The sequence below is a fragment of the Cynocephalus volans genome, chromosome 3 (genome assembly GCF_027409185.1).
Source record: "Cynocephalus volans isolate mCynVol1 chromosome 3, mCynVol1.pri, whole genome shotgun sequence".
Taxonomy (NCBI): domain Eukaryota; kingdom Metazoa; phylum Chordata; class Mammalia; order Dermoptera; family Cynocephalidae; genus Cynocephalus; species Cynocephalus volans.
In genome coordinates, this window is record NC_084462.1 from 119,616,978 (window position 1) to 119,642,775 (window position 25,798).

Consider the following 25,798-nt stretch of genomic DNA (forward strand, 5'->3'; position numbering starts at 1 on the left):
ATTAAGCAAACACTCTTAGACCTAAAAAGGAGATAGGACTGAATACATTAATAGTGGGTGATCTGAACACCCCTCTCTCAGTATGGGACAGGACTTCCAGGCAACAAGTCAACAAAGAGACACAGGATTTAATCTACACCCTAGACCAACTGGACTTGGCAGATATATACAGAACATTTCACCTAACAGCTAAAGAATACACTTTCTTCTCATCAGCTCATGGTACATTCTCCAGGATAGACCACATATTACATCTCAAATCTAGTCTCAGCAAATTTTAAAAAATTGAAATCATTCCAACAATCTTTTCAGACCACAATGGACTAAAACTGGAGATAAACAATAAGCAAATCGCTGGAAGCTATACAAGTACATGGAAAATAAATAATAGGCTCCTGAATGACCTGTGGGTCCAAGAAGAAATTAAACAGGAAATAAAAAAATTTCTAGAAACTAATGAAAATAAAGATACATCATACCCAAACTTGTGGGATACTGCAAAAGCAGTATTAAGAGGCAAATTTATTGCAGTAAATGCTTATATCAAAAAAACGGGAAGACTCCAAATAAATGAGCTAACGCCATGCCTCAAAGAACTTGAAAAACAACAACAATCCAAACCTAAAGGCAGTAGACAGAAAGAATTAAGATCAGAGCAGAACTAAATGAAATAGACACCCAAAAAACAAAAGATAAGATCAACAAAACTAAAAGTTGTTTTTTTGAGAAGATAAAATAGACACACCATTAGCTAGATTAACATAAAAAAAAAGAGGGAGAAGACCCAAATAACAAAAATCAGAAATGAAAAGGGAAACATTACAACTGACACCACAGAAATACAAAGAATCATTAGGGACTATTATAAACAACTGTATGACAACAAATTTGAAAATGTGGAAGATATGGATAAGTTTCTAGACACATATAAACTACCAAGACTGAACCAAGAAGAGATAGAAAACCTGAACAGACCAATAACAAGCAAGGAGATTGAAGTGGTAATTAGCAATCTTCCAACAACAAAAAGCCCAGGTCTGGATGGCTTTACAGCTAAATTCTACCAAACTTTTAAAGAGGAATTAATACCAATTCTTATGAAACTGTTCCAAACAATTGTAACAGACTCTACTCTCCCAAACTCATTCTATGAGGTCAACACAACTCTGATATCAAAACCAGATAAAGACACAACAAAAAAAGAAAATTACAGGCCAATATCCTTGATGAACCTAGATGCTAAAATCCTCAACAAAATATTAGCAATTAGAATACAGCAAAATATTAAAAAAAAATACACTGTGATCAAGTGGGATTTATCCCAGGGATGCAAGGATGGTTCACCATACAGAAGTCAATAAATGTGATATATCAACAAGTTCAAGGACAAAGACCATATGATTATCTCAATAGATGCTGAAAAAGCATTTGACAAAATTCAACATTCCTTCATGATAAAGACTCTCAACAAATTAGGTATAGAAAGAAAATATCTTAACACAATAAAAGCCATTTATGACAAGCCCACCACCAGTATTACTCTGAATAGGGAAAAATTGAAGACCTTTCCTTTAAGGACAGGAATAAGACAAGGATGTCCACTGTCACCACTTCTATTCAACATAGTGCTGGAGGTACTAGCTAGAGCAATCAGGCAAGAGAAAGAAATAAAGGGAATCCAGATTGGAGAAGGTGAAGTCAAACTTTCCCTATTTGCAGATGACATGATACTATGTATAGAAACACCTAAAGACTCTATCAAAAAACTCCGAGAGCTGGTCAATAACTTCAGTAACATGGCAGGATATAATATAAATGCCCAGAAATCAGTAGAATTTATATACTCAAATAATGAATTAACAGAAAGAGAAATAAAGAAAATAAGCCCATTTACAATTGTCACCAAAAGGGCCGGCCCCGTGGCTCACTCGGGTGAGTGCGGCGCTGGTAGCGCTGAGGCCATGGGTTTAGATCCTATATAGGGATGGCCGGTGCGCTTACTGGCTGAGTGTGGTGCGGATGACACCGTGCTGAGGGTTGTGATCCCCTAACCGGTCCAAAAAAAAAAAAAAGGCAATTGTCACCAAAAAAATACAATACCTAGGGATCAATTTAACCAAGCAGGTTAAAGACCTCTACAATGAGAATTACAAACCACTTCTGAAAGCAATTAAAGAGGACACAAAAAGATGGAAAGATATTCCATGCTCTTGGATTGGAAGAATTAACATTGTGAAAATGTCTATACTACCCAAAGCAATGTACAGATTCAATGCAATCCCCATCAAAATACCAATGACATTCTTCACAGAAATGGAAAAAACAATCTTACCTTTCATATGGAAAAACAAAAGACCCCAAATAGCCAAAGCAATCCTGAGCAAAAAAAAACAAAGCCAGAGACATAACTCTGCCTGACTTCAAATTATACTACAGAGCTGTTGTAACCAAAACAGCATGGTATTGGTATAAAAATAGACATTCAGACCAGTGGAGTACAATAGAGAACCCAGAAATCACTCCTCAGGCTTATAGCCATCTGATATTAGACAAAGGCAACCAAAATCTACACTGTGGAAAAGACTGCTTCTTCAACAAGTGGTGCTGGGAAAACTGGATATCCATATGCAGAAGAAGGAAACTAGATATGCATCTCTCACCATACACTAAAACCAACTCAAAATGGATTAAAGACCTAGGTATGAGACCCGAAACTGTAAAATTACTAAGGGAAAATATAGGTGAAACACTTCAGCAGTTAGGTCAGGGCATGGGCTTTCTGAACATGAGCCCAAAAGCACAAGCAGCAAAAGAAAAAATAAACAAATGGGACTATAACAAATTAAAAAGTTTCTGCACAGCAAAAGAAACAATCAACAGAGTGAAAAGACAACCTACAGAGTGGGAGAAAATTTTTGCCAACTATGTATCCAACAGGGGACTAATATCCAGAATATACATAGAACTTGAGCAATTATACAGTAAAAAAATAAATGACCCAATTAAAAAATGGGCAGAGGAGCTGAATAGACATTTTTCAAAGGAAGACATACAAATGGCCAACAGATACATGAAAAAATGCTCAACATCACTAGTCATCAGGGAAATGCAAATTAAAACCACACTGAGATACCACCTAACTCTAGTTAGACTGGCTATGATCAAAAAGATGGTGAATAACAAATGTTGGCGAGGGTGTGGAGAGAAGGGAACACTACTGCATTGTTGGTGGGATTGTAAATTAGTACAACTACTTTGGAAAACAATTTGAAGGTTTCTCAAACAACTACAGATAGATCTTCCATATGATACAGCAATCTCTCTTCTGGGTATATATCCAGAGGAATGGAAATCATCATGTTGAAGAGATACCTGCACTTCCATGTTTACTGTAGCTCTGTTTACAAGAGCCAAGATATGGGGCCGGCCCATGGCTCACTCGGGAGAATGTGGTGCTGATGACACCAACACCACGGGTTCAGATCCCATATAGGGATGGCCGGTTAGCTCACTGGTTGAGCATGGTGCTGACAACACCAAGTCAAGGGTGAAGATCCCCTTACCAGTCATCTTTAAAAAAAAAAAAGAGCCAAGATATGGAACCAACCTAAATGTCCAATCATAGATGATTGGATAAGGAAACTGTGGTATTTATACACTATGGAATACTACTCTGCCATAAAAAAGAATGAAATACTCCCATTTGCAACAACGTGGCTGAACCTGGAGAAACTTATGTTGAGTGAAACAAGCAAAGCACAGAGGAATAAATACCTCATGTGCTCACTCATATGTGGGAGCTAAGAGAGAAAGGAAGGGAGGAAAGAAAGACCACAGTAGTCTCATGATGCAACAGAGAGAGGGAACATTCCTAGGGCTACAAAATGAAGTTGAGGGGAGAGGGGGAAGGGGAGGGAGGTTGGAGGATAATTGGAAGGGGACAAAGGGTACAAAAGCAATTTCTGGTAACGGGTATGTCCCCAATATGAATCTGGCCCCCCCTCATCATGGGCAGGAGGGAGGACAATCAGCTTTGTATCTCATGAATATTTGAAATAAATAAATAAATAAATAAAAATGCTGTCAGTTTCAAGAATTAAAATGAAAACATGACCAATTCAATCATTTTGGTAAGGTATAAATACTCGTCTACATGTTTTCCTAGATTTTTTTTTTTGCTCCAAGTGTCTTCTTATTCAAATGTCATTGATTCATAACTGTTCATGGGTACTTTCAGACTTTGAGAGGGAAATTTTTAGCTCAATGAGGCTAAAATTAGTTTTATTATCTGTACTGGTTGGCAAATAACTTCTGAAAGAATAGCAAGACTTTTCTTGCCGTAACAATGGCTGTAAAAATAGATCAGAAAGGCATGATATAATAGGATATTGCTGAAGTGTGTAATACTGGGATTCACTTTAACATTATGTCATAAGCATTTACTGTTATTAAAATAAAATTTGCTGAGACATTATTTTTAAAGGCTGTGTAATATTCCATTATATGTATCACCTCTATTTAATCATTTGCTCCTACCCCTGGACAGTTAGATATACCTGTCATAATCGTGAAAAATTGGGAACACTGCAACTAACATTTTGGCATACACTATCTCTTTGCATCTCTAATTATTTCCTTATTGTAAATTCTTAGAAATGGAAGTACTTAAACATTTTGCAGCCTTTGCTACATATTTGCAAATTTCTTTCCTGGAAGATATCAATTTACTGTAACATAAATGAATAAGAATATGTGTCTCATCGAACTGTCACAGCATTGAATATTATCATAAAAACAAACTTGGTTGTTTTGATTTGTACTTTTTTTTTTTTTTTTTGCATTTTCTTAATTACTAGTGAGGCTGAACATCGTTTAACATGTATAATAGCTACTTCAGAAAGTGTAGTAATAGTATGTTGCTTGGAAAAAGATTAAAGGAAGGTGCTAATCAGCTGCCTAAAGTTTTTCTCAAGTTAACATATGTAGGTGGGAAGGGAATGGAGAAAAAATAGCTTCTCTAAAAGGCAAAATTAATTCTTTAAAAATTTCCTACTTACATCTAATTAAATATGTGGGGAAAGAAAACTCACCAAAGCTGACAGCTTATAAAGTAAACCCCACTTTTAATATCTAGGCAGGTGTTAAGTTCCACCACTTTTTCTTTTGAATCCTATTTTCTCTTCATTCCCACTTCAACTACCTGTTAGCTACGGTCATTGCCTCACACTTAGAATACTATTCCAAACTCATGCCTAGCTTCTTGGTATCAGCTTTTTCCCAATATAAAATACCTTGCACACCTATTTTAAATTAATCTTGCTTAAACCCCACTTTCATATCACTCCCCCTCCTTACAATTTTTGGATGATTTTCTATTTTCCAGTGTATCAAATCTCACTCTAGACTTTTAAGGCCCTCTATAATACCAGAGACTGCCATCCTATTTTATTTTTTTTAATTTAACTTTATTTTTAATTGACAAATAACAATTGCATATAATTATGGGGTACAATGTGACATTTTGATACATGTACACATTGTGGAATAATCAAATTAGGCTAATTAACATATCCATCACTTCACATACTTACATTTTTTTGTGGTGAGAAAAATCCGTTCATTTAAAATCCATTATTTTAGCAATTTTGAAATATATATTAACCATGCTATGCAATAGACCACTAGAACTTATTCCTCTTGTCTAACTGAAACTTTGTACCCACTGACCAACATCTCCCCTTTCCCAGTCCACCTGCCCTTCCTCAGCCTCTGGTAATTACCATTCTACTCTCTACTTCTATGAGTTTGATTCTTTTATATTCCATACATAAGTGAGATCATGCAGTATTTGTCTTTCTGTTCCTGGCTTATTTCACCTAGCATAATGTTCCCTAGATTCATCCATGTTGTTGCAAATGACAGAATTTTCCTTATTTTTAAGGCCAAACAGTATTCCATCACATTTAAAAAAATTCATTCATCTGGGCTGGCACGTGGCTCACTTGGGAGAGTGTGCTGCAGATAACACCAAGGCCGCAGGTTCGGATCCCTATATAGGGATGGCCAGTTACCTCACTTGAGAGAGCGTAGTGCTGACAACACCAAGTCAAGGGATAAGATCCCATTATCGTTCATCTTTTTTAAAAAAAATAAAAAAATAAAAAAATTAAAATTCATTCATCTGTTGATGGGCACTTTGGTTGTTTCTGTATCATAGATATTGTGAATAATGCTGTAATGACTACAGCATCTCTTCAACATACTGATTTTAATTCCTTTGAATGTATACCCAAAAGTGGGATTTGCTGGATCATATGGTAATTCTATTTTTAGTTTTTTGATGAACTTCTATACTGCTTTCCAAAATGGCTGTACTAATTTACAATACCATCAACAGAGTAAAGGGTTCCCTTTTCTCCACATCCCATCAACACATCTGTCATCTTTTTGATAATAACCATTCTAATAAGTGTGAGGTAACCATCCTATTTTCTATTCTCATTACTCCCTAATAACTTTTGCTCTATACAGACCAATCTTCTCAGTTGCTTTCCATGTTCCTTCCTGTTCATATTGTTCTTTTCAATTATAAGACCTTGCTTTTCTGCAATAAGGCCCTGCCCAAGTTATTTTATCCCTATGAAGGCTTACCCAAGACCTTTAGCCTTCACTGATCCAAATCCTCACCGCTAATGACTTACAATGCATACTTAAGAAGTTGGTTTAATATTACCTATTATTCATTCATATCATATGCTACCCTGAACTCCCTATTTGGATTAAATTAAAAATTAAAAATGTATTAAGGAGACTTCTTGTCCTAGTCAAAATGGCAACTTCTCTCACTTTTCCTTGCTCCTCCCCTCTAAATACCCTAGAAATAATTCAATAAGCAATCATAAAAGGACTCTGAAAGCTAGAAAAAAGAAAGAGATCTCAGGACTTGAGGAAAAACACGGTGGTTAGTTCCCTTCATTTTATAATCTTCCATATAGCTTAGAGTGGGTACTGGAGAGGTCTGCTACCCAGAACCACCGTCAAACATAAACAGAAAAAACTAAGAAAAGCCTGCTCTCTGTGGCCAGAGACCAGGAAAGGGGAGGAACAACAGAGATCTACTGAGGAACCTCAATGCCCACTCCACACCTAGGACATTTGTGATTGATCCAACATCAACAGAGGCCGCTGTCTCCAGGCCCTCTTCCCAGTGGCATAAAGAGATCTAGGCCTATCATCTTCTCACCTTCTGCCCAGTAGCTGAGAGCAAACCAAGACTGATACTGCTTTGTCCCCTCCCCCCACTGTGAAAGGCAGCCCAGTGACACAAGGTGATCCAGGAAAGTGTCTTTCATCCATGCAGGTGACACCAGCAGGGATTGAGCAGGAGCCCCAGCAGTGTCAAAGAATGAAGCATGGGTCGGCCCGTGGCTCACTTGGGAGAGTGTGGTGCTGATAACGCCAAGACCACAGGTTCAGATCTCTATACAGGGATGGCCAGTTAGCTCACTTGGGAGAGCATGGTGCTGACAACACCAAGTCAAGGGTTAAGATCCCCTTACTGGTCATCTTTTTGAAGAAAAAAAAAAAAAAAAGGATGAAGCAGACTTGTACAGCATTGTAAGGCACTGAAAACTAAATTTTCATTGGAGCTTCAGCCCACAAAAGTAGGCTAGAACCTACAGGTTAAACCTAAGCAGGACAACTGACTACTAAAATAGAAAATTCGAATTGGATCAAGTCTCCTAGCATAATATCCAAAATATCCAGGATATAATAGAAAATCACTTGTCATCTTAACAGGAAAAATCAAAATCTGAATGAGAAAAGACAAGCAACTGATGCTAATATACAAACGGATGAAATGTTGTATTATCAAACAAGGATTTTAAAGTAGCCATCATAAAAATGCCTCAATAAGCAATTATGAATTCTCTTGTAACAAGTTAAAAAACAGAAAGTATCAGCAAAGAAACAGAAGTTATATATTAAAAAAGAATGAAATGAAAATTATAGAACTGAGAAGTACAAAAATCAAAATAAAAAACTTGCTGAATGGCTCAACAGCAGAGTAGAGATGATAGGGAACAGAATCAGTAAACAAGAAGACAGATCAACAGAATTTACTCCATCCAGGAAAAGGAATTCTCCTACATTGTTGATGGAAATGTAAATTAGGACAGTCATCGTGGAAAACAGTATGGAGGTTCCTCAGAGAACTAAAAATAGATCTATCCCACTACTGGGTATATAACCCAAAGGAAATGAAATCAGTATGTTGAAAAGACACCTGCACTCCCATGTTTACTGAAACACTATTCACAATAGTCAAGACAGACTTAACCTAAATGCCCATCAATGGATGAATGGATAAAAAATTGTGACATATATATGCAATGGAACATTATTCAGCTATTAAAAAAAAAGAAAAATCCTTTTCATTTGCAGCAACACGGATGGAACTGGAAACCATCATGTTAAGCGAAGTAAGCCAGGCACAGAAAGACAAATACTGCATGATCTCTCATATGTGGAATCTTAAAAAAAAAAAAGTAGTTCTCATAGAAATAGGGAGTAGAATAATGGTTACCAGAGGCCGGAAAGGGAGGAAAGGTGTTGGAGAGCAGAATTGATGGACTACACGAATGTTCATAGCAGCTCTGTTAGAGTAACAAAAACAATGGAAACCACCCAGATGCCCTTCAACAGGGGAATGCCTAAAGAAACTGTAGCATGTCTGCAGCAGGTACTATGACTCAGCAGTAAGAGGGGCAAAGTGCTGACACATGCGGCTACCTAGATAAATTGCCAGAGAATTACACTGAGCAAAAAAAGCCGATCCCAAAAGGTTACACACTATGTGATTCCACTTATATAACATTCTGGAAATGATGAAACTATAGAAATGGAGAACAGATTAGTGGTTATCAGGATTAAGGACAGCATCAAGGCAGCAGGAAAATGACTATAAAAGGGTAACATAAGAGATGCCTGTGGTGATGGAAGTGTTCTGTCCTGACTGTAACTGGTTGTTATACTATAGTTTTGCAAGATGTTACCATGGGGAAAACTGGGTAAAGCGTACCCAGATCTCTCAACATTATTTCTTACAACTGTTTGTGAATCTACAATTATCTCAAAATATGAAGTTTAATTTTAAAAGTTCTCTAAAAAAGTGTAAAAAATAAAACAGGATAAGCATAAAAAAAAAAAAAAAAGAATTGATGGACTAATAGATACAAAACTATGCTATCTACCCTAAGTGAATCATTGTGCAGTATATGAATATACTGAAACAACACACTGTACCCCACAAATCTGTACAAGTAAATGTTAAAATTAAAAACAAACAAACAAAAAAAGAATTTACTCCATCTGAACAAAAGAGAGAAAATGGAATGAAAAGAACCTCATGGATCTGTGGAAGAATAAAAATAAAATTATTATCATCAGACTTCCAGAAGAGGGAGAGAAGGTGTGAGGCTGAAAAGTTATTTGAGGAAATATGGCTGAAAACTTCCTGAATATGGTGAAAGACATAAACCTACAGATTTAAGAGGCTGAGCAAACTTCAAGTAGGACAGACCCAGAGAAATCCATACAAGGACACATCATAATTAAACTTCTGAAAATAAAAGGCAAAGAGCAAATATTAAAAGCAACCAGAGAGAAATGACTCACTACCTACAGAGAAATACCAATTTGAAGGACAGTGGATTTTTTCATCTGAAACTATGGGGGCGAGAAGGAGGGTACAATACTTTTCAAATGCTGGAAAAAAAAAAACTGTTAACTGTGAATTTTTTATTTGATGAAGTGATTCTTCAGGAGTGAAGAAGAAATAAAGATATTCTTAGATGAAGGAAAACTAAAATAATTTGTTGACAGCAGACCTACCCTTGAAGACTAGATACAGAAAGCTCTCCAAACATCATGGAAATAATAGAAAAAGACTTGGAACTTCAAAAATGAACAGAATGGGTAAAAAATAGATTAAATATAATAGAGTATCTTTTTCCTCATTGGTTTCTTAAACCATATTTGATGTTTAATCATAATTTATAAAACCATCTGACATCATGCTCAAAGAATATAGAGTAAATACATAAAACAATTATATGAAGGTTACTTCAAAAGTTCATGGAAAGATTTGTATCGTCTTTCAATTCTGTTTTTCCATGAACTTTCTGAAGTACCCTAGTATTTAAAGTGTGTAGGGTAAAGGGACATATATGGAAGTAAGATTTCAATACTTCACTCAAGTGATAAATATCAATACCAAGATGATGATGATAAGTTACAAATGTATATTGAAATATCCAGAACAAACGCAAAGAAAATTATTCAAGGAGATATGCTCAGAAACACTATAAATAAGAACAGAATTCTAAAACTATTCCAGTAACCCAAAGGTAAGCAAGAGGAGATAAATAGAGATTGAGAAAGAGAAGCAACAAACAGAAAATGAACAATAAAATGACAGGCTTAAGCTCCAACATATCAATATTTACTTTAAATGCAAATAGTCTACATACATCAATCAAAAGACAAAGATTGGCGAAGTGGATTTAAAAACACAATCCAACTATATGCTGTCAACAAGAAGTGAAAGAAAAAAAAATGTCAACTGTGAATTTTTTATCTGATGAAGTGATTCTTCAGGAATGAAGAAGAAAAAGGTATTTTCAGATTCTTTAAGGAAAAGAATTCCTTAATTCAAACCTAACAACATTGGTAGACTGAATGCAAAAGGATGGAAAAAATATATTGTCCAAACACTAATTAGAAAAACAAGAGTGGTTATATTAATATCAGACAAAGTAGATTTTAAAGCAAGGAAAATTATTCGGGATGAAGAGGGACATTACATAATGATAAAAGATCAATCCATCAAGAAGACATAGTGATTCTAAACATGCATACAGCAACAACAGAGTTTCAAAATGCATGAAATGAAACTTTATAGAGCAGAAAGGAAAAACAGACAAATACATAATTACAACTGGAAATTTCCACACCCCACTCTCAGCAACTGACAGAATGAGCAGACATAAAATCAGCAAAGATATCGAAGAAATGAAAAATATCATTCACCAAAAAGATCTATATAGATATTTATAGGACGCTACACTAAATAACAGTAAAACACACAGTTTTTTCTAGCACCTGTAAAACATTCACCAAGATAAACCATACTATGGGTCATAAAACAAAACATCAAAACATTTTATAAAATTGAGATCATAGAGTATCTTCTCTGACCATCATTCAGTCAAACTAGAAATCAATAACAGAAAAACAACAGGCAAATCTCCAAACTTATAAATTAAACAACACACTTTTAAATCATTCATGTGTCAAAAAGGAAATCTTGGGCTGGCCGGTAGCTCACCTGGGAGAGTGTGGTGCTGATAACACCAAGGTCAGGGGTTCGGATCCTGTACCAACCAGGTGCCAAAAATACAACCCCCCCTCCCCCACCCCCATCCCCCCAAAAGAGGACGTCTTAAAGGAAATTTAAAGAATACATAGAACTGAATGAAAACGAAAATATAACATATCAAAATCTGTGGGATTCAGCTAACTCAGTGCTGGGAGGGAAAATTATAGCACTACAGGTTTACAAGCGAAAAGAGGAAAGGTCTCAAATCAATAATCTAAGTTCCTACCACACGAAACTAGAAAAATAAGAGGAAAATAAACCCAAATCAAGCAGAAAGGAGATAAAAATAAGATCAGAAATCAATGATATTGAAACTAGGATTTTAGTTTTACAATTTGAGTTAATTTTTGTAAATGGTGTGGAGTACAAACTGGAGTTTTTTGTTTTTTTTTTCTTGGCATATGGATATTCAGTTGTTCCAGTACTATTTGTTGAAAGTTTATCCTTTCTTCACTGCATTGTCTTTGTACCTTCCTCAGAAATCCACGTGTGGGTTTATTTTTGGACTCTCTTTGCTCCATTGATCTACTTTTCTATCTTTAGGCCAATACCACATTGTTTTAATTACTATAGCATTATATTAATTCTTGAAATTGGGTTGGGTTAACACGGTTTATTTTCCCCCAGAAAACCTCTGGCTATTGTGGGTCCTTTGCATTTCTATCTGAACTTTAGAATCAACTTGTGAGTTTGCTGGGATTTAGACTGTGATTGCACTGAATCTACACATTAATCTGGGGGAGAAGTGAGTTTTTTTTTTTTAGAACTGACATCTTAATGTTGTTTCCTCTGACTCATGAACTAGGTATATCCCTCTATTTAGTTAGGTCTTTTAAAATTTTTCTCAGGCATATTTTATAATTTTCATTGTCTTTCACATTTTTTTGTCAGATTTACCCCTAATAATGCCATTATAAATGGTGTTCTAAAAAATTTCAATTTGTGATTGTTTGTTGTGAATATATAGAAATATATTTAATTTATGTATATTGAACTTGTATTCTGCAACTTAGTTCTAGTAGTTTTGTATATTCTGTAGGATTTTCTACATAGACAATCATGCTATCTATGAATAGACAGTTTTACTTCTCCTTTCCAATTGGGATGCTTCTCCCCACTGTTTTATTGCCACACTGTACTGGCTAGGAGCTCTATTAAGATGCTAGATAGAAGTGGGAACAGTAGACATCTTTATCTTACCTGAAAGCATTCAGTCTTTTTTCACTATTAAATATGACGTTACCTAAACGTTTTTCACAGATGCCCTTTATCAGGTTCAGAATGTCCCCTTTTATTCTTAGTCTGATGAGTTTTTCTCAGGAAGAGATGCTGGATTTGCCAAATGCTTTTTCTGTGTCTCTTCAGATAATTATATATACAGGTTGAGCATTCCTAATATGAAACTCCAAAACCTGAAATGCTCTAATATCCAAAACTTGCTGAGCATGAACATGATGCTCAAAGGAAATGCTCACTGGAGCACTCTGAATTTTGGATTAGGGAAGCTCAATTGGTTAAATATCATAAAATTCAAATATTATAAAATCTGAAAAAATCCAAAGCACTTCTGGTTTAAGCATTCTGAATAAGGGATACTCAACCTCTGTGTGTGTGTGTGTGTGTACATACATATATATATATATACACACACACATATTCATACATATATGAGGAGTACTTTAAAAAGTTCATGGAAAGATTCACATTATTATCTTTTAATTTTATTTTTCCATGAACTTTTTGAAGTATCCACATAAATATTTTCAGTTAATATGGTGAATTACATTGATTGATTTTCTAATGTTAAACCAACAGTGCATTCCTGTAATAAACCCACTTGTTCATGGTGTATTATTCTTTTTATATATCGTGGCTATTCCTAATATACAACAAATATGCTTGAGAGAAAAGTAGTTATTTTTATTCATTTGACAGAAAAATTTTGTTTAAGAGGTACCTATTTGCTTGGTAACCCTTTTTAGTTTTTGGAAAAAAAATAGTTCTCACTCATAACTGGCTGCTCAGAAGGAAGGATGGAAGGAGGGAAGGCAGGAGAAAAGAAAGAATGAAGGAAAGAAAGAAAGACTACAACGATACGTTGAACTTTCAGAAGGAGAGAACAAACCTAAGAATACTAGAGACGGGGGGTGGGGAGGGAGGGTGTTTGGGAAGTGATAGGTCAGGCAAAGGGCATAAAAAAATCACGATTTGTAAGAATGAATATGCTAATTCTATAATTTAAAAATAATCTGTTTAATATTACCTCATATATTTGATAACTTTCACAAATTTGCATGGTTTCAATAAAGATCAGAAATCTTTAAGTTATATGGATACTTCCTCAATACTAATTCAACATAGTATTGGAGCAGTATGCTGTTTGACAAACTACATATTAGATTCCTTTTTAGATTTGTGAGAATTTCAAAGAACTTCTAACAACTCTGTAGCTGCTGCTCAGCATGTCCAATTCTGTTCAGTGAAGATGTAAAATAAAGGGTTCAAAGAAGCTTCTAGTCACCTACCATTATTTTCTTGAAGCATTTAAATATTTTCTTGATGATTTTGTTAATTTCCTTATAGCAAACCCTAATTTTCTGTCCTTTGTAACTTGACTCTTAGGTTTGACTTCCTCGTTTATATTTACACAACCTGGAAAAATTTGAGAGGCTTCAGAATAGCATTTATTAATAGATTGCTGTTCCAATGTATTTTTTTATATGCCTATTGGGAACCCCACTTACAGTTCTGGCTCTCAGCTCCCTTCACTTAATGGACTGCAGTCACTTTCCCACACTTTGACATCTAGATCAAGATCCCACTTCATACACATCAGGAAATAGAAGGGAACAGATGCTCTGTCACAGGATCAGAATCAGTAAGCTGAGGTACTGCTGTATTTTTAACTGCTTTTAATTTATCTTGCAGGGGGAGCTTATCTCTACCTGCTTTGCCTCTCAGACTTGGTTCATCCTTCCTACATGAGTGCTCACTGTTTCCTAGACTTTGGGCCTAAGCTGTACCAAGATAAAATGTAAGCCCCTACCTTATTTAACCTACGTCTTCAGTTTATACCAGACATTGACATGTGCTTGGCTCTGCCCTGGTCCAAGCTTCTGGTTCCACTAGCATCATCCTAAATGACCCTAAGTCTTGGTGTGATAATCCCACTATCCACTCAATGGTCAAGAATTTTACTCTTCCTTTTGTGTATTTACTGTGATTTTTACCTATTAGCAATATTTAGATGTTTTCTAGTTGAAATAAACTCTACGAAACTCAAAACCAAAGTCATACCGTACATCTATTATCGTCTCTTGCTATTCCATTAAATGGCATAAAAATTCAAGGAGAGTGATTATTAAAGGTCTGAGCAAATGTCATACAAGTAGGATATTACACCAGTGACTTAATGCTAGAGAGAAAAAAAAGAATTTTTTTCCTCAAAAAAGGAAATCTAGGAAAATGAAAAATGGTTGTTTGGAAGAACTTTTTTTGTTGTTGTAGGGGCTGAACCCAGGGCCTCATGCATGCTAAGCATTTGCTCTACCACTGATCTACACAAAAAGCCAGAACTGTTTGTGCTGTATTTAGACAACTTCATAAAAGAGCACACTAAGAGTTTCAATTTGAGAAGATAAAAAAGCTCTGGAGATGGATGGTAGTGACATTTACACAACAATGTGAAAGTACTCACTGCCACTAAAATGTACACTAAAAAATGGTTTAAATGGTAAATTTTATGTTATGCATATTTTAAACAATAAAAAAGGCATAAATACACTTTTTAAGGTTTATTTAAAAAGTACACTCCTTCATTTTAAGCTAAGTGATACTTTCATTTCTTAAAATTTTCATGTTAATAAACATTTTTCAGAAACTCAAGTTGTTTTCTAAATTGTTTAACAAATTGCTTGAGCTTCCGGACTACAGGGTCTGCTAGAGAGAGGCACAGAAAGTGCCCTTAAAAAAAGTAAAAATATATTCTTTAGCCAGTGATAATGATTCTTCTTGTTTACAAACTTATCATCCAAAACATGCTTTTAAGTCTTACTGATTTTGAAAAATGGAGTCTCAATTGATACCTCTAAAATTTGAAATTTAGGTTACAAAAACTCCACAAGAATGAAATCTTAAGGGCAAGGATGTTGTAGTAATTGTGCAACTGCCAGAGCCAGGCAATGAGTGGCGTTTTTGTAGGCACTAAATGCTTTTAAAATAAATGAACTTGTACTGAGGAATGTAGAAAAAACAAGTGGAAAATGGTGCTGTTTTAAAAACAACTGAGAAGGGCCAGCCCGGTGGCTCATTCGGGTCAGTGTGGTGCTGTTAGTGCCGAGGCTGTGGGTCCGGATCCTATATAAGGATGGCCAGTGAGCTCACTGGCTGAGCCTGGTGCGGACAACACCAAGCCGAGGGTTGCGATCCCCTTTCCGGTTGGAAAAAAATTAAAACAAACAAACAAACAAACAAAAAACTGGGAAATGATAAATAAAATAGGCAGTGTAAGACTTAAATGTAGTGATGAGACAGCATATTTTGGAAATTCCTATCATGAAATAATCTTGTATGTGTGTATAAATATGAAGGTATATCTCTGGTTTTCCGTACTTTGAGGATACACCTCACTTATCAGATGTTCAAGTTAATTTTAGTTTGGCATCTTATCTAAAAAGACTCCAAAAATGTGCTGTAATAATTACATTACCTAAACCTACTCATTGACTATAACACCAAGAAGAGAGTTTTAGAAAGAGCAATCTAAAATTGGGACTCATTAGCAAATAAATATATTTCAAGTCATAAATCTGGATGAAAATAACCATGGGAATCCACGTTTCGCGGTATAGAGTAATAGTTTGGTACAGTTATTAAACAAGCAATATTTTATATTCTTGTGCTTTTACCAGGCTTCGCCTTGCCAAAATAGATCTATCTCGTTCTTCAATAACTAGATCTAATTACCATAATTCAATTATAATTTGTGCTTTTTATTACTATTATTAATTACGGTAACAGCTTAAAACCAAATTTTTTCCTTTTTTTGCACCCCTCAACCCCCAAAAAACCCTTGCTATTAAATTCTCCATTTTACAATCGAGAAATAAATGCACTAGCGACTGGTGATTTTACCCACATGGTAAAAGCTTCCAGCTCTATTGCAGAAAACCTCTCTTCTCAAGAGCTTTTTCAGGTAGTATCCTACCGGTCCTCACAAGTTTGTGGGAGTAACTGGGAAGAGGGTTAGGCCCACACCCTTTTTTCTTTCAGAAAAGGAGGCTCGAGAGGCTTGTCTAAAGCCTGCAGCGAATCACAAACCACCCAGAGCCAGGTCTTATCGTACATAATCCAAGTGGCACGCTGAGCGGCCCTGGGTTTGTGGTGTGCCCAGGTCAGCCTACCCCGTACGAGAGCAGAGACCAGTACAGCGACCCTGTGGAAGGCTTTGGCCTTACCCTGCCTAAGTCCCCAAAGTCAGCGTCCAAAGCATATCCTTGCCCCAACCGCCTCCTCTGGCCGCTTACGGGTAGTTTGCATCCACTGGAGCAGCGCCGGGCGGTCTGCCGGAGCCACGGTACGGAACAGCTGCAGTATTGCTCGCCGCGCAGAGCAAAACTCCATGTCGCCACAGCAAGCACACAGGAGCTGGTTCGCACCGAGCACGCGCAAGCAGAGCCGCGCCCCGACACCAAGCCACACCCTCTGCGGAACCCGCCTCCTACGGTTGCGAAAGCCCTAAGCCCCGCCCCCTTACAGAGTTCTCACGTGCTCCCGGGAGTCCCTACCCTCAATCCCACCCCCATCTCTCAATGTTCGTTCCACTCTTAGCTGGCACTGCTCAGTCTAGACACTTTTTCTTAAGGTGGCTTCTGGAGGCCAGACTTCTTTCCCGAGATCGCATCCCTAGAGGACCACCTGTTTTAGAACCACTAACTTTGCTACCGCAGATATTCAGCGGCGAAAACCAAAAGGCAAAAGCTACTCGAAGCAAAGACACGCCTCCCCACACCATCGCGGGAGACGAGCTAAAAGGAACGCGATGGGTGCCCCGGAAGCGGAAGTGCATCCTCTTCATGAAAGGCTGGACTACGCCGAGTGGTGACGTTTCCTCATTGGGCGGAAGGTTCGGTGGCAGTCGTCCGTGTTCCAGCTGGTGGGAGTTGGTGTCGCGGTACTGGGCGCTGGGACCCCAGTTCATACAGTTCGGGAAGTCGGATTGGGGGGGTCGTACCTGTCTGCTTCCAGCTTCCCTGGATTTCTTCCTACTGCGTGGGGTCTCGAGAAGGAATCCCCGGCCCCTTAGGGCCACAGCGGTAGCGGAGCCTTTTGCGGTAAGTGTCTGCTTTTTCCCGCTCCAGGCTACGGATGGGCAGCTACGGGTAGCCCAACCCTACTTGGGGATGACAGACTCTGGAAAGAGTCTGCTGTCCTGGTCACCGGCTGTCGTCACCGAGACTGAGATGTTCTGGCCCTTCTTTATTTCGTGTTCTCCGTCAGAAGTTTTATTAAAAGATGCGCTGTGACTCTTTTAAGTAGTCTTCACATTTACCCGAGCCAAATAAGATGTGGGCAATTGCTGGCCTGACTCTTTGTTCTGCTTTTCTGGGCAAGAATTTAGATGAGGGTATTTCCCCGAAAACCTTTTGACGTGTACTTGATTTTATTTTCCTCTGTGTTTGTAGTGCTTAATAAATTGTCCTGCATGTAGCAGACAGTCATTAAATGAATGAGGAATGCCAGTGACTTAAATTATACTGATGGCTTTCCTCATACCATGTGATACTATTGACCATTCATTTCTTGAAACTCTTTCCCTATTGGCTTTCTTGATGCTATCCTCACCTGGTTCTTTCATATGCTTAATTCAACGAAATATTTACTCGTTTTCAGCTATAGGGATGTGGAAACGAATGACACAAACCCTGCATTGAGAAGCTAACAGTACAGCGAAAGAAAGGCACATAAGTACACATTATATGAAGATGAGTAATGAAAAACACTAGTTAGGTAAAAAGAGCTGTAGAGAGCTATGGGGACACAGATGAGAATTAATGTGCTCCTTAGGAGATGTGTGACCCTGAGCAAGTTGCTATTCTAGTCTAGCCTCGGTTTCCTCATCTACCTAATAGGTGTATTACGAGGATGAAAGGAGATTAGGTAGCATGTTTGTTACAGTGCCAGAACATAGCAATGGTGGTGCCAAAGGGGAGGGAAGTATTTCACTCAAGCTCCTTTTTCTCAATTTGTTGATATAGTCAATTAGTATTTTTAACTTAATACAGAGTACTATGCAAACCTTCCCTTCACACAGATTGCTCCTCTAACTCCATCTATCTGAAAATGCTTTTTTATAAAACAAATTTTTTTGTTTTCTAAGTTAACTCTCTTCTTTTAGTTGGCCCATAGTCATTGCTATAACCCAAACGGTCTTTCTTCCATAGGCTCTCCTTGAGAGCTCTCATCTACATCTGTGGCTTCCATAGCATCATCCTTATATCCCAGCCATTTCCAAATCTTTTCCTTTAGCTTCGATCTTATGAGTGATAGTTCCATATTTGCTGCAGACTCAGTGGGTCCAAACCAAATGCGCTGTCTCCATCTTCTCTCAACTAGATTTTTGGAGTATGGCTAGTGTGTGTAGTCTCCTGGCCCTTGAGGTTTTTCTATCTCTGATGTATTTGCTACATTGCCTGAAGGATATCTTTAAAGTATAGAACAGATTTTTCATTCCCTTGTTTCTTTTGGGAAGTACTGCTTAATGCAGTAATTCTTAACCTTGGCTGCACATCACTATAGCCAGTGAAGTTTTTCAAAATGTAAATACCTTGTTTCCCTGTCCTCATTAAGAATTTAGATGAGGCTGCTTCCCCAAAAACCTTTAGTACATTACCAGGAGATTCTGATTGAGCATTTTACTTTTAGCTGATAGGAATTATCTAAATGTCATTGAAGTAACCCATCAATTGAGCATATCTCTCTCATCCCTCCTCTTCCATTTTTTCAGTCCATGCTGTTTTCAACGTCAGAGCTATTTCCAAGGAATTCTTTAGATTTTTGTTTTAAATTTCCTTTTGGTAACATTTTATGTGGGCTGGCCAGTTAGCTCAGTTGGTTAGAGTGGTGCTAATAGCACCAAGGTCCAGAGTTTGATCCCTGTACTGGCAGCCGCCAAAAAAAACAAAAAACAAAACCAACATTTTACGGTATCTTTTTTATGATTGACCTGGCAGTCAAAAAGAGATGTCTTAAAGAGATGATTCCCAGCGTTTTTGAGTTAATACTCCTTGTTGCTGATTGAATTTTTGGTATACCTTTCCTACTTCTAAACTATGAAGTGTTATTTTTAATATTAAAATGAGTTTTAAACTTTAAAAAACAATTATTTTAATGAAGAGAGAATTACTTTTTAACATAATTGAATATAACGTTTGGTGCCAAATTACGGCAGAGGAGTCAGTGGTGGTATGATGCATAATTTATCTCCTGAAGTTAACAAGAGAGTCTTGTCTTGTTAAACTGATGTAACTTATTGATTTTGAGTTAGGACTTTTCTCATGCTGGGACAATTCCTGGAGCACATAGTAGGTGTTTAATGAATGAATAAATGAATACAGGTGGCAACTCCATCTCAACCTTTAGTCTTATTGATTAATAGCATTCTAATTTTTACAAGGAGCACTTTGGAAAATAATTTTCCTCTTGATTAAAAAATAATAGTCTAGGGTTGGCCAGTTAGCTCAGTTGGTTAGAGCACACAGTGTTATAACACCACGGACAACGGTTTGGATCCCCACATCAGCCAGCCACCAAAAAATAAATAGATAAAATATAACAAACTCTTAGTCATTACTGGAAATTTGGAAATTACAAAAAGGTATAAATAAGAAAAAAAAATTACTAGTTATTCACCATCCAGAGATGACAACTGTCATTATTTTCTAACAGTTTTATTAAAATATTCTTATACCATAGAGTTTGCCTAAAATGTATGACGTAAAAGTTTTTGGTTTATTTCCAGAGTTGTGCAACCATCACCATAATCAATTGTAGAACATTTTCATCACCTCATGAAGAAACCCCATACCTGTTAGCAGTCACTCCCCATTTTACTCCAGCTCCTGAGCCCTAAGCATCTATTAATCCACTTTCTGTCTCTAGGGATTTGCCTATTCTAAATGTCATTGAAATAACCCATGGATTGAGCATATCCCTCTCATCCCTACTATTCTGGGCATTTTGTATAAATAGAAATATATGTGGTCTTCTGAGACTGGCTTCTTTCACTTAGCATGTTTTCAAGATTCATCCTTGTTGTAGCATGTATTCAGTACATTTCTTTTTATTGCTTACTGTTATCCCATTGTATGGATATACCACATTTTATTTATCCATTCATCAGTTGAGGTTTATGAGGGTACTTCAGAAAGTTTGTGGGAAAATGGAATTAAAGATAATGCGAATCTTTCCATGAACTTTTTGATGACCCCTTGTATTTCGGTTGTTTCTGCTTTTGGGCTATTATGATAGTGTTGCTATGACCGTTCATGTACAAGTTTTTGTTTGGGTGTGTGTCTTTCTTTCTCTTGGATAAGTACCTAGGAGTAGAATTGCTAGGTCATGTAGTAACTCTATGTTTAATATTTTGAGGAATTGCCAAACTGTTTTTTTGAAGGGCTGCGTCATTTTATATTCCCACCAGCAGTGTATGAGGGTTCTGATTTCCCCACATCCTCATCAACACTTGGTATTGTCTTTTTGATTATAACTGTCCTAGTAGATACAAAGTGATAGCTCATTATGGTTTTGCATTACAATTCTCTGATGGCTAATGTTATTTTTTTTGGTATTTGTTTTAGACTGTGTTTAATAAAATATGGATTATACAATATATACAGTTTTGTAGTCTGCTTTTGCATTTATGCATATTTTTAGCATTAGCAAGCCTTGTTTTACAGAAGTACTTCCTGCATTTCTGCTACCCTCTTCATTCCTCCCCAAGCCATAGTTCTTGTGAAAACTTGCCTAAATTATATGCCTAGAAAATAAAATCTATAGTAATATATGTCAAATTATTATTGGTTGTACCAGGAGATGGGAGCAGGTAGGATTAGAAGAATTATATTTTCTACCTTAAATATTCTTATAATGTTTGAAATATTACAATGAACATATACCATCGTATAATTACAAAACATAAAGGTGAATTATTACCTTGGGGGATTAAGTAAATACAGCATGAAAAACAATTCCTAAGTTTGAAAGTCAGAATGTTAGTAATTCAAATATAATAATTTTATCAAATAAAGTACCTATAAGCCATTTTGTTAACTAAATTTACTTTTCTGTGGTCCTACACTGAATACATATGTAGAATTTTTTAAAATATGTATTTAGTATTATAGTCAGGAAAGCAAATTTGGATATGAACTTTTGACTAGTTTTTAGAAAAGCATACTATGTGTATTAGTCCATTTTTGTTGCTTATAACAAAATACACGGAACTGGGTAATTATAAAGAAAATGAAATTTATTGCTTACGGTTTCTGAGGCTTGGAGGTCCAAAGTCCATCTGGTGGTGGCAACAGTGACCCAGGGGTCTCACATTGCAAGATGGTGAAGCGGAGAGAGAAAGAGACAGACTCTCTTCTTCTTTTAAATCCCTCAGAACCACGCCCCTGACCACCATTTTTAATCCATTCACTACTGCATGGTCCTCCAATCCAATCACCTCTTCAAGGCTCCACCACTCAGTTACCATAATAGAGTTTCCCACCCTCTTAACAGTCACAGAAAACTTGGGGACACAATTCAAGCTTCAGGGAGATTTGGGGGTACATAATTCAATCCACTATAGTATGTAAAAATGATTTTTTTCCTAAAGATATTTATAAAAATAATATATTTGTATATTTTGTTTTTGAGTTTAATATTTAAAAAGCTAGTCATTTATAAGGGCTTGGATGAGCTTTTTTTTATAGGGATTTCATTGTATTAGCATTTAAAATGTCTGATCATTAGAGTCTTTATATAATCTCAGATAAGGCAAGGTTCTGGCAGGAATATTTATAATTGTTTATGTAGAGATATATGGCTCTTTGGACAATGCAGCTTCTGTTGAATAATAACTAGGTACCTGTATTGGCATTACATGTTAAAGATTCCAGGGGTGGTTCCTAGACAATGGATAGACACTTTAGTAAGGTTGTTCAGAAAATTTCCAGCATACTCACACTCCAGATAATATAGGAAGAGCTAGCTGGTATCACTCAAGAAAGAAAGGAAGTTAATAGTTAATATTCTAGACACTTGCAGACAGTTTTATGTATGATGTCTCATTTAATCCTCACAATAGCCCCTCAGGATAACTACCTGGATAATGGTATTATCTCCATTTTGCAGGTGAGGAAAGTGAGGCTCAGATTAAGTAACTTGCCCAAGTAATACAGCCAGTATGTAACAGGGCCAGGATTTGAATCCAAGTCTGTCAGACTCCAAAGCCCATGCTCTTTCCAGTACTACAGGTTGCAGCAGGTAAGTATGATACTTGGCCCTGTGCTTGCCTTACTTACAGCACACCAAACTTGAGCCTGTTTCCATCACTAACTATCCAGCTCCTACTCAGACTCCTATTAGAAGAACCTGTGACCTGGGCCAAGATCAGTCCTTGTACATACTCATTGCAGTGGCCCTTATCAGTTCTTGCTGGACATTGCAATTACTCTTCTACAAAGAGGAATTTACATCTTTGTTTTTAAGATATAATTTCCTCTATTATAGTATAGTAGCAAAATTTTTCCCTGGAGTTTGCCAGCAGGGGTATTCAACCCTATTATTTAAAGCCTCATTCATACTGTGGGACTTGAGGCTGTGTAGAGAAGGGACTGTGGAAAGTCATTTTGCTTTTTTGGTAGGGAATGGCTGTTCCATTCTCTAAACTGCTTATGTCATAAAATTGTTGTGAGGGTGGAATGAGATAATAGTTGTTAAACTGTAGAAAGTACTGTGTAGTAATCCCTTACCTTTCTAAAAGCCCCGTGTAAGTAGAGATTCTTTTGTGAAATGCTAGCACATACAGATTTATTTCTATAAACATTTTAGTTAGCCAAGAGAATTTTGAGTGAGTGTACTTGAATTGTAAATTTCTCCAATTTGAGACTTAGAATTTGCTGTCAAAATAAAAAAGGTGTTCTGTATTTTAGTGTGCATATTAGAACAAGGTGAGGTAAATTTTTAAGTATCTTGTTGGAAATTCATGATAGGGAAATTTTGAAAAGTTGCAATAAGTAATGGCAAATTAATATTAAATGGTGATATCAATTACCTAGGTCATTGATTTTTCTTTTGATTTGTCATACTGTCTTCATTGGTTTATTTTAGTGGCCTTTAGGAGGTATTTGTAATGCCCCTTATAACTTTGGTTCCCTAATGTATTAGCCTGTTTCTGTTGCTTATAACAAAATACTCGTTACTGGGTAATTTGTAAGAAAACGAAATTTATTGCTTGCAGTTTCAGAGGCTGGGAAGTCAGAGTCCAGGGAGCACATCTGGCAAGGTGACTCTACAATAATACAGGGTGTCACATGGCAAGAATGGTGGAGTAGAGAGAGGGAGAGACTAACCTCCTCAGGAGTTCTCCTATTAAAGCCCTCAGAGCCATACCCATGACCATCATTATACCATCAATTTATTAATCCATTTACTGTTGCATAATCCTCACAATCTTATCACCTCTTCCAGGCCCCACCTTTCAATTACCATAATAGGATTTCCCACCCTCTTAACACTGTCACATTGGGACCAAGATTCTAATACCTGGAACATTGGGGGACACAATTTCAGCTTCAGTGAGTTTGGGGGAATATTCACTTCACAGCACCTAGCATTGCATTTTCCATAAGGTCTTAAATACATCATTTCATTTATTCATGAAGTTCATTTTTATTAAGGGCTTACTATATAAGACTGAGAATAGGTAAAGTAGTTAGCTCACTGGAGAGAGCAAAATAGGCAAAAAATCCCTGCCCTCGTGCAACTTAGATTTCAGTAAGGGGATTATAGACCACATATAATATAAGTAAATCATATATCAAGTTGATAACAGAACAATGGGGAAAAATAAAATAAAGGTAAGAGGCGGGTCAGGGGGCGGGTTGCAGTTTCAAATATGGGATTAGGGAAGACCTCATTGAGAAATGGCATCTGCAGCTAAAGAATAATAAAAATAAACGAACACCCATGGACCTATCACCCAAATTAGAAAACAGGATATTACCAACATCTTTGAAACACCCTATTTCTTCCCACCCCTATACCATGGCATATTTTAGAAATGTATACAAATATATGGAATATACTGTAAAAAAAAAAAAAGAGAGAGAGAAATAGCATCTGGACAGTGATCTGAAGGAGATGAGGAATGGAGCTATATTGTCTGCCAGGGAAAGAGCATGACAGCTAGCACTAAGACCCTGAGGTGGAAATGTGCAGCAGCAGCAGCAGCAAGGAGGTCAGTATGATTAAAATAAAGAGAGAGAGAGAGAGAGTGTGTGTGTGTGTATTTGGGGGTGCCTTACAGTCCATTCTGAGGACTTTTCCTCTGCATGCAATGGGAAGTCATTGAGATTTTAAGCAGAACACTAATGCTAGAGTTTTCAGAAACACATCTTTGAAAATTGCAGAGGAAAATACTATAAGTAGAAGATATCATTGAATGTTCTTACTCCTCTACTGAAGTGCAGATTTTTATAAGGCAAAAATATCTAAAAATATGTTGCTAATAAGTACTTACATGAGGAAAAGTGTGTTGGAAAACTTCACGGAAATTTTTTTAATTTAAAAGAGCCATTTAACATGGGAAGTTAGATCTATTTTTAAGAATTACCTAGTATAGCTTTTTATAATGAAGGATGATCTGTTTATTACATGATCTCTAAAAAAGTTAGTTGTGGTGTCATAAATAGGATTATATCACTCTTGGTAACACAGCGGGAAAGGAGGTGAACTGAAACATCTGAATCTTTTTCTTATGTGAAGAATTTTTACCTAACGATTAATAATTATTGAGTATAATGGGTATGGGATAAGAAATAAAAAGTCCTGCATCTTGTCCATGAAGTAGTTGCTCTTTCAGGTAACCATGTAATTTTACAAAACGGTAAGCAAATATTTCAGTTTTATCAAGTGTTGGTGGTTTAACTTGAGTGTAAGTGTAGTGTTTAATTTATAGCTCAGCCTGGTATATCTCTTTGCCAGTGATAGGTGCTAGAGTGCATTTTTCCTTCCTGCCTCTTTCTACTCCCCTCACCTCTCTACTCTCCCTATGGGGAATAAGTCAGATATTTGTCTTCCTGTTTCTCT

At 36.6% G+C, this 25,798-nt stretch overlaps 2 protein-coding genes across 4 annotated transcripts in view; one reads left to right on the forward strand and one right to left on the reverse strand.

Annotated features, from left to right (window-relative positions):
• LOC134373775 (uncharacterized) overlaps positions 1-17,086 on the reverse strand; it is a 41,705-nt gene extending 24,619 nt beyond the window's left edge. The window contains exon 1 of the mRNA XM_063091796.1: positions 16,966-17,086. Coding sequence (XP_062947866.1) covers positions 16,966-17,062 — 97 coding nt within the window. The 5' untranslated portion in view covers positions 17,063-17,086. The remainder of the gene's footprint in view (positions 1-16,965) is intronic.
• A 184-nt stretch (positions 17,087-17,270) lies between these two features.
• Positions 17,271-25,798, forward strand: part of LOC134371803 (signal recognition particle subunit SRP54) — a 67,281-nt gene continuing 58,753 nt past the window's right edge. Inside the window, exons 1-2 of one of the 3 annotated variants that reach the window (XM_063088649.1) lie at positions 17,275-17,772; positions 22,841-22,972. The gene's annotated coding sequence lies outside the window, so the exon portion shown is untranslated. Of the gene's footprint in view, positions 17,773-22,840; positions 22,973-25,798 lie in introns of all 3 variants that reach the window. The other 2 variants (XM_063088654.1, XM_063088648.1) reach the window with 2 other exon arrangements.